Here is an 18,441-nt window from a genome sequence, read left to right as displayed (position 1 = left end):
TGTGCCAAGCCATCAACGCCGCTTAGACTCAGGGTCTCTAATTTTTGTAGCATATCGACCCCATGAACGTTTCCTGACACCCCTGTATCCATTTTTCTTTCAACAATATTTCAACCAGGTGATGTTCTTGACTGTTAATAACACCAAATCTACCAGATATAACCAGGAACAAACAAGAAGAACAAAATCAACTTAAAAATCCAGTTTGAATGAAATATTAAACTTTAGGTTTACAAAATATTAATACTCTATCATGTATACATATCAAAACAAATATTTCATTCCAGTATACAAATATTAACACAATAAAAATAAAAAATAGACGAGAATAAAAGTAGCTTTATTACAAAAAATTTATTTTGGCATGGAATAAAATTAGGGTTTACTCTCACTCGATCCAATCTATCATTAACCCCCAAAAAATACAAATTCTAACACAACAAAAACATAGGAAGATATAAGTAAGTTTTTGGCTGCTCACCTTTCCATTATAGAGGAAACAAATAACCCGAACAAATCTCCTCAAACTGATCTCCTCACTGCTCACAAGAACACACCAAGAGAATTTAAACAATTGCATCAATCACAATAATGCAACTTGCACAATTGCATGGGTGGCCACAATAATGCATCAAAAGCCATCTAAATAGTTAGACGCAACACATTAAAAAAACCTTATAATCAAACAATAATTTTTTTATTTGATTCTCCATTTGAAATCGTAGATTAATTGACATTATTGGTAAAAATAGTCAAAATAATAGATTTCAAGAATATTTTAATGTCTATTCCGTCTACTCATATACTCATACTTATTAGTTCCCGCCAATAGGAAGGATTACTTATGCATCCGTTAGATGCAATTTATTCTTTTTGCTGTCCAATCATGTCATTGAATTAAAAAAATCTATTAACATTTCTATAGTTTTATTATTTTTACATATTTTAATAATATTATCAAAATGATTTATTTCTTTTCCTATTGGCTTATATTTCCTACAGTCATTAGCATAATTCAATTTTTTTTCTTTTATTTGTAGAAAAATATTTATTTCTCTAGTCTTAATAGTTCGGTCTGAATAAAATGGGAAAAAGTAAATCTAGAAAGATCTAAAAAAGTCAAAATCCTTATCCTCTTCTTTAATGCAAGGAGAAAGGATGCAATCAGATGTAACCAGTTGTTAGAGAAATCTGGACAAATCTTATCCCATTGAATGTGTCTTTGAATGCATTGAATGTGTCTTTGAATGCAGAGAATGATATGACTTATGCATCCATTAGATGCAATTTATTCTTTTTGTTGTCCAATCATGTCATTGAATTAAAAAAATCTATTAACATTTCTATAGTTTTATTATTTTTACATATTTTAATAATATTATCAAAATTATTTATTTCTTTTCCTATTGGCTTATATTTGCTATAGTCATTAGCATAATTCAAATTTTTTCCTTTTATTTGTAGAAAAATATTTATTTCTCTAGTCTTAATAGTTCAGTGTGAATAAAATGGGAAAAAGTAAATCTAGAAAGATCTACAAAAGTCAAAAATCTTATCCTCTTCTTTAATGCAAGGAGAAAGGATCCAATCAGATGTAACCAGTTGTTAGATAAATCTGGACAAATCTTATCCCATTGAATGTGTCTTTGAATGCAGAGAATGATATGAAATTCTATTGAGCCCTTTGTTGCGTTGCAATTTGGCAGCCTTTTTCCTGCAAAAATATCAACGGTCATAGCATGAAGCTTTTGTGCAATATATGTAGCTATTATAAATTCACTAGCCAAGGATTTTTCTTTTTAAGAATCGTATTTAGTATTTTCAGTTTGCCCAAGTTTAATTTATGGCTTTTGATCAATTCATTTCTTATGTTAAGAGGCAACTAGAGTTTTTTACGCTCTCATAGTTTTTTTACTACACCAGAATTGACATTTTTTTATGTTATTGATTGTTGATTATGTTTGTTGCTTGCTCTTTTGGCTTTTGTTATGGCCAGGCGGAGGTGCAGCGGGTGGTGGTTTCTCTGTAAGTGGGTTTGCTTGTGTCTTGGGGCTTCTGTTATGCTTTTTTGGTTAAAATTTGGAAGGGAATGTTCCCTGATTTTTACTTGAAAAAAGTTTTGTCTATTTTTTCAATTGCAGATTTCTCTTCTGCTTTTGGTATAGGATAAAATGATACAAATGGTCTTTTTATATTTATGACGGAGTACTGAATTCACCAAGGATATGTCAGGGATTTTGGGGATTCAATTCTCAGATACCTTAATTTGTTTATGCAATTCTTCTAATATTTTCACAACATCCCCAGTTCTTCCATAGGCTATCTCCCAATATTTCCTATCAAAGTAAGCATTTCAGATTCAAAATTATAATAAATTTACACACGGAAATGAACTATATTGTTTGGGTATAAGTAATAAATTTAAATCTTGAAATTGATTTAGTGGTTTGGGGAAATGGCCATGGTTTTGACAAATTAAAACTGTTCATATTTTAATTTGTCTTAAATTTGTTCATCCAACAAATTTTACAATTTCTTTCGATGGCATTTATTTGGTTACTCACGAACTCTGATGATACAGAATGCATATGTTTCAAAGGACTCAACCTCAAAGCCTAGTATGAGGAGACCTCATGTCCTCCATTGTCCCAATGATCAAGCTAAACAAAACATTTCATAGAAAAAATTACAACACTAATCTAAAACATCTCGGCAGGAACTTGATGCTTTGTGTCTCTTGTTTAGAATAGGCAAAAAATAAAATAAAATTCCTCTCGCATGTGCACTAGCATAAATTTTCCACCTCATCATCAATGAGAAATCTTATCAACATTCTCCCTTATTTGTTTTTTCTGTTTGGTGTAGATTTCAAAAAGCATATTCTATATTGCTCACATTTCCTTTCTATCAAATTGGAAATAAGTATCAATAAATTCAATACACCTATTACACCTTACTCTTGTACCCGTATAAATTGTCCACTGTGTAAATTAGCATAATTTAACACTAGGATAGACGAAATATGAGTGGATAATCACAATCATTACAAAAAGTGTTGGCTCAAATCAAATAATAATCTATATAAATATTATTCAAATAACAATCTATTTGAATATTGTTCAATTAACAATCTGTATGAATATATTTTTTTTAATATTATATATTATAAGATTATCAAAATTTATTATAAAATTTAATTATTCAAATACTATATTAAATATAAATATTTTTGGAAACCTGATTAAAATTAGTTCATGATTATGATGTTAAATTGTTAAAAAACAATCCATTAAGTAAATTAGTTCATGATTATAAAATTATTGTTCAAATAAAATTTTCATTTATGAGACATAACATTTTGGCTTTTGGCTTTTTGTGCTTGGATTGGAATTTCAAATAGGATTTATTCACAGTTGCACAAGTGTCCATATGTGAATATAATTAAAACAATAATACGAAGATGCATAAAAGATTTGGAAAAAACAATATTGAACGATAATTGCACAAGTGTCCACATGTGAATATAATTAAAACAATAATACCAAGATGCATAAAAGATTTGAAAAAAAAAATCAAGCTTGACTATGCATTATTATTAGCCAATAGGAAGAGAGATAAATAATATTTGAAAAGAATACATAAAATTAGAATAATAAAAAACTATGAAAAAAAAAATCAAGAGAATTTAATTCTGCATGCTTATTGGTCAATAGTCTTACAAGAAATGAAATTAGATGAATGCATGTCTGAGCAAAGAACTAACAACAACAACAACAACAACAACAACAACAATAATAATAACAAGAGACACAAAGCGTCAAGTTCTTGCCGAAATATTTTTGATTAGTGTTGATGTCAATGATCATTATGTTGATATCAATGATCATTATGTTGATGTCAATTATCTCAAGACAAACAAAAATAGACATATAACAAATTTTCTTAAGATGTTGAAGACAAAGAAGACAATGCATAGCTGAATATAAAAGAGAGTCACTGCATATTATAATAAATTTGTCTTGTCAGCATTTGCAACATTTATAGAAGAGTAGTTGTGTGTGTGTGTGTGTGTGTGAGAGAGAGAGAGAGAGAGAGAGAGAGAGAGAGAGAGAGAGAGAGAGAGAGAGAGAGAGAGAGATAAAATTTGAAACAAAGAAAGCAAAATTCTAGCCAATTTTCTATTATTTATTAAGTAGTAGTGCTCCATTTCACAGGTGTTGCTCCATATGGTAGACATCCATGATTTATGCCTTTAAAATGGTGTCCTTCCTGTAATACACAAATTGTGTTTTTTGTTTGTAAATTAGTATTTTCCACATTATAGAGTTCATGGAAATCTTTGAACTGAAGAAAGCTAAATGTAATGTATTATGTTTACCTTTATGTATAGTTTACTAGGTCGAACTTGTAGCATCTGTAAATAATACATATAAAGATTACAATTAGAAGAAATATTTGGATGAAAATAGTTTTTTTTTAATCATGTGCTAAATGGTAAGCAAAATAGTTGCTCAACAAGTGGTGAAACACAATTACAGTGTGTTATTTCTTTATAATGCAACTTTGTTGTTGGTGTTTTCAAATGTTCTTGTATTGTGATTAAAAATATGCACCAACCATTGATTTGAGCTCACACAAAAGATCAATATCAATGACCCATGTTTATACGTGCCAATGACTTGTGGGAAGTTTCATTGATTCACTTGTATGTTCATTTATTATAAACAAATGACATATTTCTATGATTCTTTAAAATATTTGATCTACAAATAATTCCAATTATTAGACTAACACTATTAAAAGGATATTTGTAAAGTGAAGAAGATTTGTAGTGTTATTTTCTACTTTAAGGATTTAAAGTTAGGATTTTTATGTTGATTTCATCTCTTTGTAATAAAAAGAACATCTAATAAACTAAATAAGTGTTCGAATAGGATTTATTGAACATACCTATTGGCTCCTTCAAAAGACCAATACATGCTCAAGGCACCAAGATTCTATTTGATAAATTCTTTGATAGAGCTTGATGTCATCGAAATGGAAATAAGTTAGTTTCAACCATAAAACCAAAACAAAGAACTAAAAACCATTCCAAACATATCAAAAGAGATTTTAAAAAGCATGAAAGAAGTTTAACAAAATAAAAGAAAGGAGAAGATCCTCCCTAAGATGCTTCCATGATGCCTTTTGATGCTTCTCCCTTGTTTCTCCCCTCTCCAAGTCCCAAATGAGTGTAGCTCTCAGCTTTTAGCACTAGCCATGGATGCCATATGGAGATTCAAGATGGTTGAATATGATTAACAAATTCTATGCAAGTGTAGATAGTGATGCTCTGAAAAAGCTCTATGCTAATACCAGTATAACAACAATACTCTAATGCTTCCTCCTTTGCTTGAGGAGAAGGGTTCTATTTATAGAAAAAATGGGGAAATGAAGGGTTAAGATTGAGCAATCTTAACAAGGGTTAGGATTGAAAGATATTCAATCCATGTGAGACTTTCAACCCAATTCCATGTTGACAAGTGTCACCATGAGGAGGCTTGAGAGGAGAGATAAAGAGCATTAAATGCTTGAGGGGACATGATGGTTACCTTAGTCAAAGAAATAAATGCTTTGAAGAGACACATGGGTTACATGAAGGTTAAGTTAGGGTCAAAGTCCTTAACCATGGGTGTAAGTGGAATTAACCATTAATGGTCATGTAAGAGCCATAAGTGGTTTGGAAGACTTTAGAGGTTAATTTGTTGAACACACAAAGCATTAATTGATTTTCAAAGACTTTAGAGTCTTTGAGAAGTGACTCCAATTTGCTTAGGAATGTGACAATATTTAGGGGATGGATTAGGTTAATTAAGAAGGGTTTAAAAAAATCTAGAAGGGGTTTAGGCATGCAAGTGGATTTTGTAGGAAAATGCACGTGGGAGAAATTTTGGTATTTTCAATTAAAATAAAATCATTTATTTCAATTAAATGGTGTAATTTGCATTTGGGTAAATATTCAAATAAATATTAATTTATTTAAATGAAAAAAAAGAAGATAAAGCATTAAATGCTTGAAGACTTTAAGGGAAACCATTAAAGGTTTGAGAAGACTTTAGAAGGAAGCCATTAAATTTGAAGACTTTAAGGGAAACCATTAAAGTTTTAAGAAGACTTTAAGGGAAGCCATTACGTTTGAAGACTTTAAGGGAAACCATTAAAGGTTTGAGAAGACTCTAGAAGGAAGCCATTAAGTTTGAAGACTTTAAGGGAAACCATTAAAGGTTTCAAGTGGGTGAGGATAAATAGGATTTTAAAATAGTTGTGCGACTTGCATTTGTAGGAAAATGCAAGTGGGTGGAGGATAAAGGTGATTTAAATAAATAATTTATTTAAAATAGTTGTGCAACTTGCATTTGTATGAAAATACAAGTGAGTGGAGGATAAAAGTGATTTAAATAAATAATTTATTTATTTAAATGGTTTGTGCAACTTGCATTTGTAGGAAAATACAAGTGGGTGGAGGATAAAGGTGATTTAAATAAATAATTTATTTATTTAAATGTGAGAGATGAGATTTTGGGGGAATTTAAATAAATATTAATTTATTTAAATGTGAGAAAAGATTTAATTAAATAAATATGATTTATTTATTTAATTAATGGTCTAAATTTGGTTAAGTGAATTAAATCAAATAAATTGAATAATTTATTTAATTAATAGGAGAAGAGGGTTAAGATGAATTAATTAAATATATTAATTTAATTAATTATTGATTGATGGTTAAATAATCAAATAAATTTTAAATATTCATTTAATTAAGTGGACAGATTTATGTGACTACAGAGCTAAATCTACCAAAGACGCCATATTTCCCATGCAAGAATTGGATTTCTTAAACTATGGGTTCTGCGTTGAATAAAGAATTGCTTTCTATCGCTAGGCCATGGGTTTGCTAGGCCCTCAAGTTGTCGATTGGGATGTATTCGAGGTGCTCAGTGAAGGTTGCGACACTTGTGCCACATCTCGTTGACGAGTCCCTACAGCCTGACATGTGGGTAAGGATTGAGCTAGGAAAACAAAACTTTCCCTACCCTTTGCATTATCCTAAACGTAGACAAAACTATTTACCCTTTTGGATTCTTGCTGCCCACAAAAACCACTTGGACTCATCTAGTTTGGAAGGTAAGTGCAAAAGAAATGTAAAGCTCTGTAAGTGGTTGCTTCAAGAAAGAAGGAAACCTGCTTTCCCAAAAAGGAAGAAAGGGAGAAGTCGAGAAGCTATCATACAAGAAAGGGACTCATCTTGGCAAATCCTCCTTCCCGCTTGAAGCTGAGGGAAGATAGAGGATAAATGTGATCTCACAGATCGTAATGATTGCGGGAAATGCACAAAATAGATTCTTTGAAAGGGATTTTGTAGCTTTCAAGTTGATGTACAGGGCGACATAACCTCAAATTCTTTACCAGTTTCATCCCAGACTATGCCAAAGTGGTAGTTTTTTTAATATGGTATGGACACGCCTCAAATATCACAGTAGGTTGGTTTATTCTCAGATTTTAAAGGTGATAAATCTTTTGTAGACATGCAGACAAATTGTGGAAGTGCAGAGAACACACCTGAATTGTTGACAGACATCCTCAAGGTGGTGTCGCCTCATGAAATGCAATGATTGCTAGACTTTCAAAAAATGGATTTTATAAAATCTCTTGGTTAGAAGATTGAATTGTATTTTTATTTATTGTGATAATCAGGTATTGATATTGCATTGAATGCGAATACTGTGGGAGCTACTACTGTTGTCAAATTTGGAAAAAGCTGCCCTAAATTATAGATTCTTTGTCATGTCTCAACTGGTACATTTGAGGACCTTAAGCATATCACCACAACCATGCAAGCACACTTCAGATTTGAACTTCACAGTATTACAGAAGCAGACGTCATGTAAATGAACAAACTTTGACATTAACATTATTTGAAAAATACTTTGTTGATATGCATTAACGAGAGTATACCTCTTGTGTATTAATTTTTATGCAAAATCCATTTCCAATGCTGATCCTTCCCTGCTCAACAAATTTGGTTATGAGGAAGCCTGCGAATGAATGGAAATAGTTTATGCACCTTTACAATTCTCAAGTCATATAAATGGGAAACATATTAAGAAGAAACTTGTTGTACCTAAATTTGCAAGCACAAAGAAAACACTGTTCCATTTCTCCTACAGTTGCTATTGAATCATTCTTGAGGTGACGAGAGAGAAAGAAGTATTGCAGCATTGCTCGAATACACACAGGTGACAGGCGACAGAAACTAATAAAGGCAAAAGAATGGAAAGGAACATTCTCAAGTCAACAAAAGATAATTAATAGTCGAACAACTGCACAAAAATTCATGTGCATGCATTAAGCAACGGAGGATGTTTCTAGACACTTAGTGTACTATACATATTATAAAATTTAATGTGTCAAGTGCATACACAATAAAATGTACAATACTAATAGTTCTATCTATTGAATATATATATATATATATATATATATATATATATATATATATATATATATATATATATATATATATATATATATAATTGTCAAAAAGTATAATAAATATGCATTGAATTATATGACATTTGTCAGGAAAATACATCTTAAGAAATAATTTTTTATTTAGATTTTCTTGGATCTCATTGAATAAGATAAGATTTTGGTACATCTTTATGGATTTCAAAGACCATCTATCATAATCAACAAGACCACAAATTTATTGACACTTTGGATGGTTCATAAAAATATTGACTAAATATTTGAAGAAAATAGATTTTTTGCCATGACTGTTTGCAGAATTCACCAATAAAAAAGCAGATAAATAGTATTAATTTGAGTTGTTAAAAAATAGGCAAAAATTAATAATATTATACTGTATGATATACAATTCTTCTAATAATAACAACAATAATAATAATAATATTATACTGTATGCAATAAAGCACTGACATTTTCTCAGCACGAGTTAAAACGAACCTGGCCATGGTAGGCTCCTAATTTCTAACCAATAGCTAGTTTTTGTTCAATTTCTTGGTACGGAATGTAGCTTACAACTTGCTTGATGCATTCAGAAATCAGTTTGGATTTTTGGGATTTTTTTAGGTTTAATTCCCACAGGTTTAATTCCCACCTGTTAAAACTGTCGGGATGCGGGTGAGTTTTTCATTTCCTATATTCATATGATTTTTTTTGGGCTTCCATGTTCGTTTTTCAGAATAAAGCTATATGTAAAATATAAAAAGGAGTAACTACTTAGGTTTCAGAATAAACTTTCGTGTTTTCTTTCTTGAGAGAAAATTTCTCTGTCTATAATTAGTTTCAGAAGTGCTGTAATTTAAAGAAAACGATTAAAATTTTAACGAAACGTGAGAATGTTTACTAATTAGCTATACATCTCTTGGGTGATTATTTTGCCAGGCATTCAAATTGATGTTTCATTATGATTATCTTTTTTTTTCCTGAATGAGCACGTTTTCTTTTGGTCTGCAGAAATTTCCGTCCTCAACTCCATTAGTATCGTAAGTTAAATCGATGGTTTGTTCACAAACCCAGCCGAAGTTGAACATAGGCATACTCAAGATATTACTTCATTAGTTCATCTGTGTTTGTCATTATGCAGAAGTTTTGTAATCTTGCCCTTAAATCACTCAGTCATTCGTCCACATCTTCTACCTCCGTTTGCTCACATCCAGTTTGGGTTCGAATTCCGCAGACGGTGCCATATTTCTCTCCATTGTCTTTTTTTCCTAACTCAAGACAGCATAGTGGAAAATCTAGTAAGGGCGACAGAGACGAAGAGGATAACGAAGAGTGGGATGAAGCATGGGAGTCTGTGTGGATTCCAGAAAAAACCAATAAAGTCCCATGGGAAGAAAATAAAGATGTCTGCTCAACCTCTTCTTGGCCTGATCTGCCTTCTGAAGAGGAGGATGACCAATGCGATGCCAAACAATTTCTCCACAACGTAAACAATAAGTTTGATCAGATGACAAATCTAATGAAACAGATTACAGAGGAACAACCTAGACCCAATATTATTCTACCGGAGGAGGAGAAATGGGATACACAGAAGAAGCAGTTTGTTGAAGAGAATCCAGAAGACTATATGGGAAGTAAGATTTCTAAGGATTACCGGATTACCAAAATGAAGGTTCATGCTAGCCTGTGGTTGAAGGAAATTGAGAAACAAGAGGAATCCAAGTTGGGTAATCCCGCTGATGATGACATAGACCAACTATTGGACGACTGTTCTGAGTAAGATTCTCTTTCTTCTAGGCCACATATTTTTTATTTATATATGCACTCCTAATGTTTACAGCACAGCAATAAGAGCATTTTCACTTGTCATTGCATTTGGTGTTACCAGATGTTACTGGAAATTAGTTAGCACAGATTTCTTAAATGCATATTAGTCTCAAGGTGTCTATATCATATTTGTGGTGTAGGTTAGATAGGCTCCTTGAGATTGATATCTCTTGGTATGTTCTAGATAGTTGTATATAAGATATTTATTCTAGTTTATTAGGCTTCTGTATAGATGAATTTACAATTAGGTGTAACAAATGTTTGACTTGTAAATGACCATCAAATATATGTTAAGGGGTTTTTGTTATATACTCTTTTTTTTGATAGATAAATGTGGCTAAGGGGCCAGGCCACTCCCATGGTTACGACAAGTTTATATCAACATGTGTCCAGGGCACCATGAATGCTTATGCTGAATCCAAAAAGGCCAAAATATTCTAGGACCTTTCCTATCTTTCAAACTATGTCAGTACATAATATCCATAGTTCGACGAACAAACAACTTACACCCCAAAATCCAATGAAATCATACTGTCACTCCCCTATATTAAGTCTGATCGCAGTGGATGGTTGAGTCTCCAGTGGTCCACACTCATTATCCTTGTTCCCTATTTGAGCAGCTCCTCCAGGAAGTTCACACCCGTAGCCGCCTGTTCCCTTTGAGTATCTTTATCAATAGTTGTGCTCCGTATTAGAAATAGGATCAGGGGACTGTTAAACTGATAATAGATTCTCGGCCAACAACCACCCTGGGACCTGAAACCACCACCTTGCACTGCCATATCAATAAATATTTTCATATCCACCTTCCACTTCGCCCAAACACATGCCTGCATTAACCGCTGAGCCATTTCTTTGTCCTCAAAATCTAGTAGCCATGCAGAAAAACAGAGGCAATATCCAAATTTGTTATTTGTTGTTATTTGTATTCCAGATTCAAGTAATCCTCACCCAATATCATTTTAAGGGTTTGCATTGTCATCCTGGAGCAACATTTGAAGATGTTCCTCAGCTTCCCATCCGAGATCCTTCCTCTGAATGCGATCTGTCACTCTCTCGCCTTCAAACCAAAGTGGCCTCCATCATTTGTGATCCCCTCGACATCTTGGCATTCAAATTAATAGGCCTCTCCATTAATTCGCATGCTTCCTCCACTGCCACCCTCACCTTTCATTGGGCTTGCTTGTCTTGTTGATCAACCTACGCCTTTAATGCATTCATCCCCTCTTTATCTAATATCTTGTCTAATTCGTGCCATATGTCGTGCAAATGAACTCCGCTGTTCTCCTCCCTCCTATTAATCACCCATTTGGCTAGGCGATCGACAACTGCATTCCCCTTCTGATAAATGTGGGAGATGTTATATTCCTCATATTCCTCCAACAATTGCCAAATAGGCCATATGAATCTATTTAGTTTCCAATTAGGTCTTCTTCTCCATCGGATTGCATTTATGATAATCTCGGAGTAGCTCTATAGGTGGACTTGTCTCAAGCTCAAATTTCTATACGTTCTCAAAGCGAGCCATGCAGCTTGAAACTCAGCCTCATTATTGGTCCCATCCATTGATGTTTTGGTGTCTACTGCCAATCCTTTCCCAATCTCTCACCAGCTGTCCCTCTCCAGAGGGTCTCGGGTTCCCCTAGGCAGCTCCATCAAAGTTTACTTTAACCCATACCTTCTCTGAAGGTGACCATCTTACCTCAGCTCTAGGATCCTCCAACGGATGAACCTGTTTGATCCCATGAATGGGGGGAGGTTTTCACCTTTCATCGGGCATGCTTGTCTTCTTGATCAACCTACGCCTTTAATGCATTCGTCCCCTCTTTAGCTAATATCTTGTCTAATTCATGCCATACGTCGTAAAATAAACTCTGCTGTCCTCCTCCATCCTATCAATCACCCATTTTGCTAGGCGATCAGCAATTGCATTCCCCTTCTGATAAATGTGGGAGATGTTATATTCCTCACATTAGAGTTTTAATACTCGGACTCGCCACGGACTCTGCAAACCAAAAAATTGGACTCGGCAAAAAAAACCGTAGTTTTACAAAAAAACATAAAGAAATTAATGCATTTAGAGAACATAAGAGCCATAATTGAAACATTACACATGTCATATGATCTCCAAACACTCAATATTTGAAATTTCGTCATTCATACTCATAGTTTCAAACTTTAAAATGTATAATAGCAGCATAAGTTTATAAATGTTTACAAAATTATATATAATGATAGGTCTAGATCTTGGGGGAGAGAGGAGAGACTGAGACAGAGAGTGGTAGAGAGAGGGGATAGAGGAAGAGTGATGGGGAGATAGATAGGTCTAAAATTTCGGACAGATAAAGTGAGTGAGATAGAGAGAGCGAGAGAATGCTAATAGGAGCCTACTGATTACTGAAATTTGACCAAGTCTGAAAATTTAAAAGATCTTCTAAAACCTAGAATTTGCATTATACTCCTAGAGATGTATATATTCTGATGAAGAGAATGAGACTGACTTGAAACCCTACAAACCTGTTTTCACCAAGAAACAATGCCAAATGAATGAAAAAAGTAAAAAAAAACACTTTATTAGCTTCGCTGCGTGTTTTATGGGTCGCTCGAGTCCAGGCGAAAGACTCGTGAGTCCGAGTGAAAGACTTGTGCGAGTCCTTGGGAAGGACTCACCAGGACTCGGTTCGTGAGTCCTTGGCGAGTCGACTCGGCGTGCCAATGGACTCGCAAGTCCGTGGTGAGTCCACAAGTTTTAAAACTATGCCTCACATTCCTCCAACAATTGCCAAATAGGGCATATGAATTTATTTAGTTTCCAATTAGGTGTTCTTCTCCATTGGATCGCGTTTATGATAATTTCGGAGTAGCTCTACAGGTGGACTCGTCTCAAGCCCGAATTTCTACACTTTCTCAAAGCGAGCCATGCAGCTTGAAACTCAGCCTCGTTATTGGTTCCATCCATTAATTTTTTTGGTGTCTACTGCCAATCCTTTCCCAATCTCTCACCACCTGTCCCACTCCAGAGGGTCTTGGATTCCCTTGAGCAGCTCCATCAAAGTTTACTTTAATCCATACCTCCTCTAGAGGTGACCATCTTACCTCAGCTCTAGGATCCTCCAACGGATGAATTTGTTTGACCCCATGAACGGGGAGAGGTTTTTGTTATACACTTACTCCAATACAAAAACCCTTGTTGCCATTGTAGTTATGCTTATTGGCATGATTATTTATGTTCTATTTTGTTCAGTATGTTTTTTGCATACGGCATCTGTACCTAGGTTTAGAATACCAATATATTAGTAATAGGATGATGAAATGGGTTACAGGAACAATGGAAGAGAATACATAATGTCTTCATGGTATTCATGAACTAAAAGAAAATAAGAATGCAAATTGCAACCACATACTTTGTTTAAATATGCATTATGATGTTTACAGCACAGCACAAGGGTGTTTTCACTTGCTGCATTAGGCATCGCTAGATATTTCTGGAAATTAATTATATTTACTCAGTATGTTTTTGCATACGGCATCAGTGCCTAAGTTTAGAATTTAAAAATACTACTAGTAATAGGACCATAAGCCATGCTACAAACTAAAGAAAATAAGTATGTCAATGCAATTACATCCCTTTTCAACAATTTAACTTCTGTAAATAAATTGTAGGCCTGAGTATTGTTTTACGTACGTTGTTGTGAGGCTGTTTGAGACTTCAGTCATTTAATATTATACTATGACTTACTCCTTTAGGCCATAACTGCTAATCTATTAGATAACTTTCCTAGTATTTTCCTGCAATAGAAAATCTACTTTTTGACCCCAAGATGAATGAAACTTCACTCTTAACTTCTTTCATGGGCATTCATTTCTAGCAATATTTAACTAAGATGTGCTCCTGGCAGTATGGGACACATCCCCTGCCCTCCATTTCTGGCAGGTGAAGTGATGGCAATGAAATGTCTTATACACATTTCTTAAATGTTGGGGCAGGCCTTCCATTTATCCTTGCATATTCTTCAAAGTCTGTGCAAAACCAGAATGTGATATATATATATATATATATATATATATATATATATATATATATATATATATATATATATATATATATATATATATAGGAGGAACAAAACAAAAGAGAAACCAAAAAAGGCAGAAAATGCAAAATTGCGCTACTAAGTTCCAAAAGGTTGATTGTTTTGTTACTGGAAAGGAAGAGCATGAGGTGTCTGTTTATTTCCAATTCCTGGCCACCATGGTGACCACATAAAGGCAAGGCTTATGGAAGTGTGACGGGGCTTTACAAAATTCGGATTTTAAGCACCCCAGCTCCAAAAGTCAGTGAGGAAGTGTGTGCACAATATATGAAAGAGAGTCAGGGGGTTCTTGTCGGGTTCTGTAGCTGTGTTTCCTGGCAAGGGTTTTACACCCTGTGAATTTGGTGTATCTCTGATGCGTGTATCATTTGTTACTCTATTTTCTTTCAAATGGTAAACTGAGTACTCTGCTGCTGCAACTCTGTTTATGTGCACATTTATGCAATTATACATACATATTCTGAATAACAAGTTTTGAATCAGAATTTAGGTCTGTTTTTGTCTTGAGCGGCCCAGATTATTTGGTACTGGAGTAGTGTTTTTTGGTCGTTTTTGAGATTTGCTAACACATTTGGGGTTTGTGTATATTAGCAAACACATGGCAATTATTTAATGGACAAACTGTAGATCTGTAAAGGACTTCATAGCCTGGTTATGAGAAAAAGTGAGGAAGGAATAATTTCAAGAGAGGCCCAAGACTCGAGGCTCAAAGAAGGAAATTCAGTTATATCCTCAAGAGATTTAAGAATTGAAGGAAGTGAACCCAGGGTTGCATCAAAAGCTTAATTAACAAGATGAATCAATGGATAGATTATTTGGAAGATTCACAATTGCACAAAATCAGTTCATAGAAAGCTTCAAATTTGCTGAGGATAACTCATTAGAAAAGAAAAAGAGAGGTGTATGTGAGCAATAGAGAAGGTGCAGGAAGAGATGGCTTTTAAAGAGGATTTGTCAAGCTATTTCCAAGCCCAATGTGAGAAGATGCAAAAGAGCCAAGTGGTCAATACAAAGTTTTTAAAACATTTAAAACTTTTTATAGAAAGGAAGAATGAAGAGAGGCAAATAAGGTTGGCAAGCTATACACATTTCTTGGTTGGTGCCATGTAACTATTGGAACAGGATAGAGTTGATTTCTTGTGAAAGGAGTCAATTATTGGCAAGATGAACCACCTTGGAAAGAGGAATGTTTAAATAATGGAATAAAGGCTTCAAACCATAGTTGCAAAGGTGAGAAATTACCAAGCTGCAAAAAGCATGTTTAGAGCTGAAAAAGGAAGAATATATCACTTCAAGGAAGTGACCTAAAAAACCCAAAGCATGATAGAAGGAAATATGATAAGTTACTTCTACACATGCTTATTCATTCCATGAAATATCATATGAGACAATTGCTAGTTTTGGAAAATATATTAATGGAACTGGCTTTATTGTGTTGAAGAAAATTGGTTATGAAGGTAAGAACATGGTAAGTGGCTAGGATATGAAGAATCTGATTGAGTTAGGAGCTAGGCTTCATCATGTAGGCTTAGGATATACGGATGCTGGAGAAAACTCAACTGAAAGAGAGAGAGATGAAAGAGTCAATATCCCAAAACAAGCCCAAAGAAGCTATATGTTCCTCTAGATTGCAAGCGTGAAGGTTTGAGATTAATGTAAGACAACACCAAAAAGTAGGCTTCATTCCAGAAAAGCCAAGAAAGTCAAGCAAAGTGTATGGAACAGTGCAGTGCATTTGTAAGAAAAGGGTAGCATTTTCAGAAGTGTAAGGTAAAGAAAAGTATTGAAGAGCAAATATATTTAATTTCCAAGAAGATGGTATTGTTTCAAAATATCAATGAAGAGAGGAAGGTGGGTATGGGTTCTCTGGTCTCTCAGTTCTGAACTTCTAGACTTTTCAATAGGATGCCTCAGGGATGTGGGCTTATCACAAATGCAGTGATATTAGCAGGGAACAATGAGTTAAGGCCCTGAACAAGAGACAGTGCCCTCTTCTATGCTTTGGGTAATGCCAAGCCATGGGGGTGTCCCTAAGTTCATGGAAGGATGAATTAACTTCAATTTAGCAGTGATCAACAGGTAAACTGTGTCCCATTAGTATAAGGATACCCAATTGTCGTTGGCATGCTTTAACACCAATTAATCTTAGACTTCAGACTTGCACCTTGTTGTAGAAAACAAACATGAATCTATCATTGATCTATTCATAGTGGCAACCTTTACCATGTTCAATGGACAGACTGCCAAACTATGATTGCCCAGAGATCAATGCAAGTTTACTTTAGGATTAAGTTATTGGGTTTAAATTGATTTAAAACTTAGTTATTATAGAACCCTTATCATGTAAGAAAGAAAAGATTGATCCTTTTTTTGTTAAACAGATTGGTGCCTAACTCAAATGGGCAAGCAATTAGCAAAGACATATGAGAGATACAAAATTTGCGGATTAGAACCCTCTTACTGTTTAATTTTCATTATACAACATTCATATTTTAATGAAGTTAATAAGAATACTACTAGCAGCCTAGCTGTCATTTATATTCATATTGTTTCAGATAAATATAAGCATCATGGCAAAATAAAAGCTCTTCTAGACCAAAGATGATCCAAATGTTATACTATGTTAATAGGAAAAGATTTTATGATGCATTATTGGAGCCTTTCCGCGAGGGTGTATCCCATCAGAATGTATGACTAACTATAGACCAACATAAGATTAAGAAAATAACACAAGGTTAATGATCACCAACTCAGGTGGCTTTACTCAGACAGAGAGGCCCCAGGTTGACCATGCATCTGCATTTCTGTGAACACTAACTCCTATAACAACTTAACTTTGCCATCTAGACTGAAAACAGAGGAAAAAGATTCTCAACAAGGGGAAGAGTTGACTATTTATAGTAAGGAGAGTAGCTTTCATCCAATCGATGATTGGCGACTGTCGCTTTGTCTCTTTTACATGCTTTGTCTTCCTCTGCACACAAAATTAAATAGATATAAAGTTACATGGTTAAGCACATGCTTTAACCTTCGTTTCAATTTATTCAATTACTCACACAATGATTGTTAGTAAGATCAGTCAACAAACTGAATGCATGCAAATGTTATAAACGAAATATGTATATAAACTTAGCCTATTCAAACAATAACATGCAAACCTCAAACGATACTGATGTGATGATGATTGGTTGGATGTGGTTGCTCATTGTTCCAGCAGCATGACAGCGTGATAAGGATGATTGAGTGATGAAATGGACATTATAAGGATAGCATATGAAGAGATGGTTAAAATGAGGGAAGAGGCCTCAATTTATAGATTTTCAAATTTGAAATGGACAGTGGAGATCAAAACATGATGAAGGGCCAGGATTGAATGTAAGAGGAGAGGACAAGTGGGAGATCCAAGAGATTTAGCCATAAAGGCATTCCTTGACTCCACACTCCTCAAGGTCATATGGAAGAGATCCCAAGTACATTGGGAAGATAAACAAGGAATAAAAAATTACTAGGGAAGGACAAAGGGAATTTATCAATTCCTTGAAAATAGGGAGTCTTGGAAGAATAAAGGGTAAAAGGAATAAAAAATTCCTTGGGAAGAGGGGGCATGGGGAGATTCAAGAAATTCAAAATTTCTTGGATAGACAAAAGTGGCTGGCATTTAAGATTGGGAGGTGAGATGGGAAAGCCATTTATGGCATATGGAGATTAGGAATGTGCAAATGCTTAGTGAGGGGATTAGGTGAGACAATGAGGGATTAAGATGCAAGTGGACAAGTTAGGAGGATGTGACATGAGGAGAGAGAATGAGTGGATGGATTAAATAATAGGAAAAATGGTAGGAGGGTTAATTAGCTTAAATTAATTAATTAAGTAGGCTTAAATAATTAATTTAGTAGGAGGATTTGTAGGATAAGGTTAGACAATTAAATAAATTTATAGTAATTTAATTAGTGGTGAAGGCTAAATTTAATTAAATCAAACTAGCATAACAACATGAAGATGGATGAGTGGA

General features: G+C 34.0%; 1 protein-coding gene across 3 annotated transcripts in view; it reads left to right on the top strand.

Annotated features, from left to right (window-relative positions):
- Nucleotides 1-8,964: 8,964 nt before the first annotated feature.
- LOC131030063 (protein GAMETE CELL DEFECTIVE 1, mitochondrial) overlaps nucleotides 8,965-18,441 on the top strand; it is a 75,176-nt gene continuing 65,699 nt past the window's right edge. The window contains exons 1-3 of one of the 3 annotated variants that reach the window (XM_059207791.1): nucleotides 8,965-9,015; nucleotides 9,148-9,183; nucleotides 9,520-10,284. In XM_059207791.1, coding sequence (XP_059063774.1) covers nucleotides 9,644-10,284 — 641 coding nt within the window. In that variant the 5' untranslated portion in view covers nucleotides 8,965-9,015; nucleotides 9,148-9,183; nucleotides 9,520-9,643. Of the gene's footprint in view, nucleotides 9,064-9,147; nucleotides 9,184-9,246; nucleotides 10,285-18,441 lie in introns of those variants that run through there. The other 2 variants (XM_059207792.1, XM_059207793.1) reach the window with 2 other exon arrangements.

This window comes from Cryptomeria japonica, chromosome 7 (genome assembly GCF_030272615.1).
Source record: "Cryptomeria japonica chromosome 7, Sugi_1.0, whole genome shotgun sequence".
Lineage (NCBI taxonomy): Eukaryota > Viridiplantae > Streptophyta > Pinopsida > Cupressales > Cupressaceae > Cryptomeria > Cryptomeria japonica.
The sequence above is the reverse complement of the archived record's forward strand: the minus strand, read 5'-3'. Positions and strand labels throughout refer to the sequence as shown.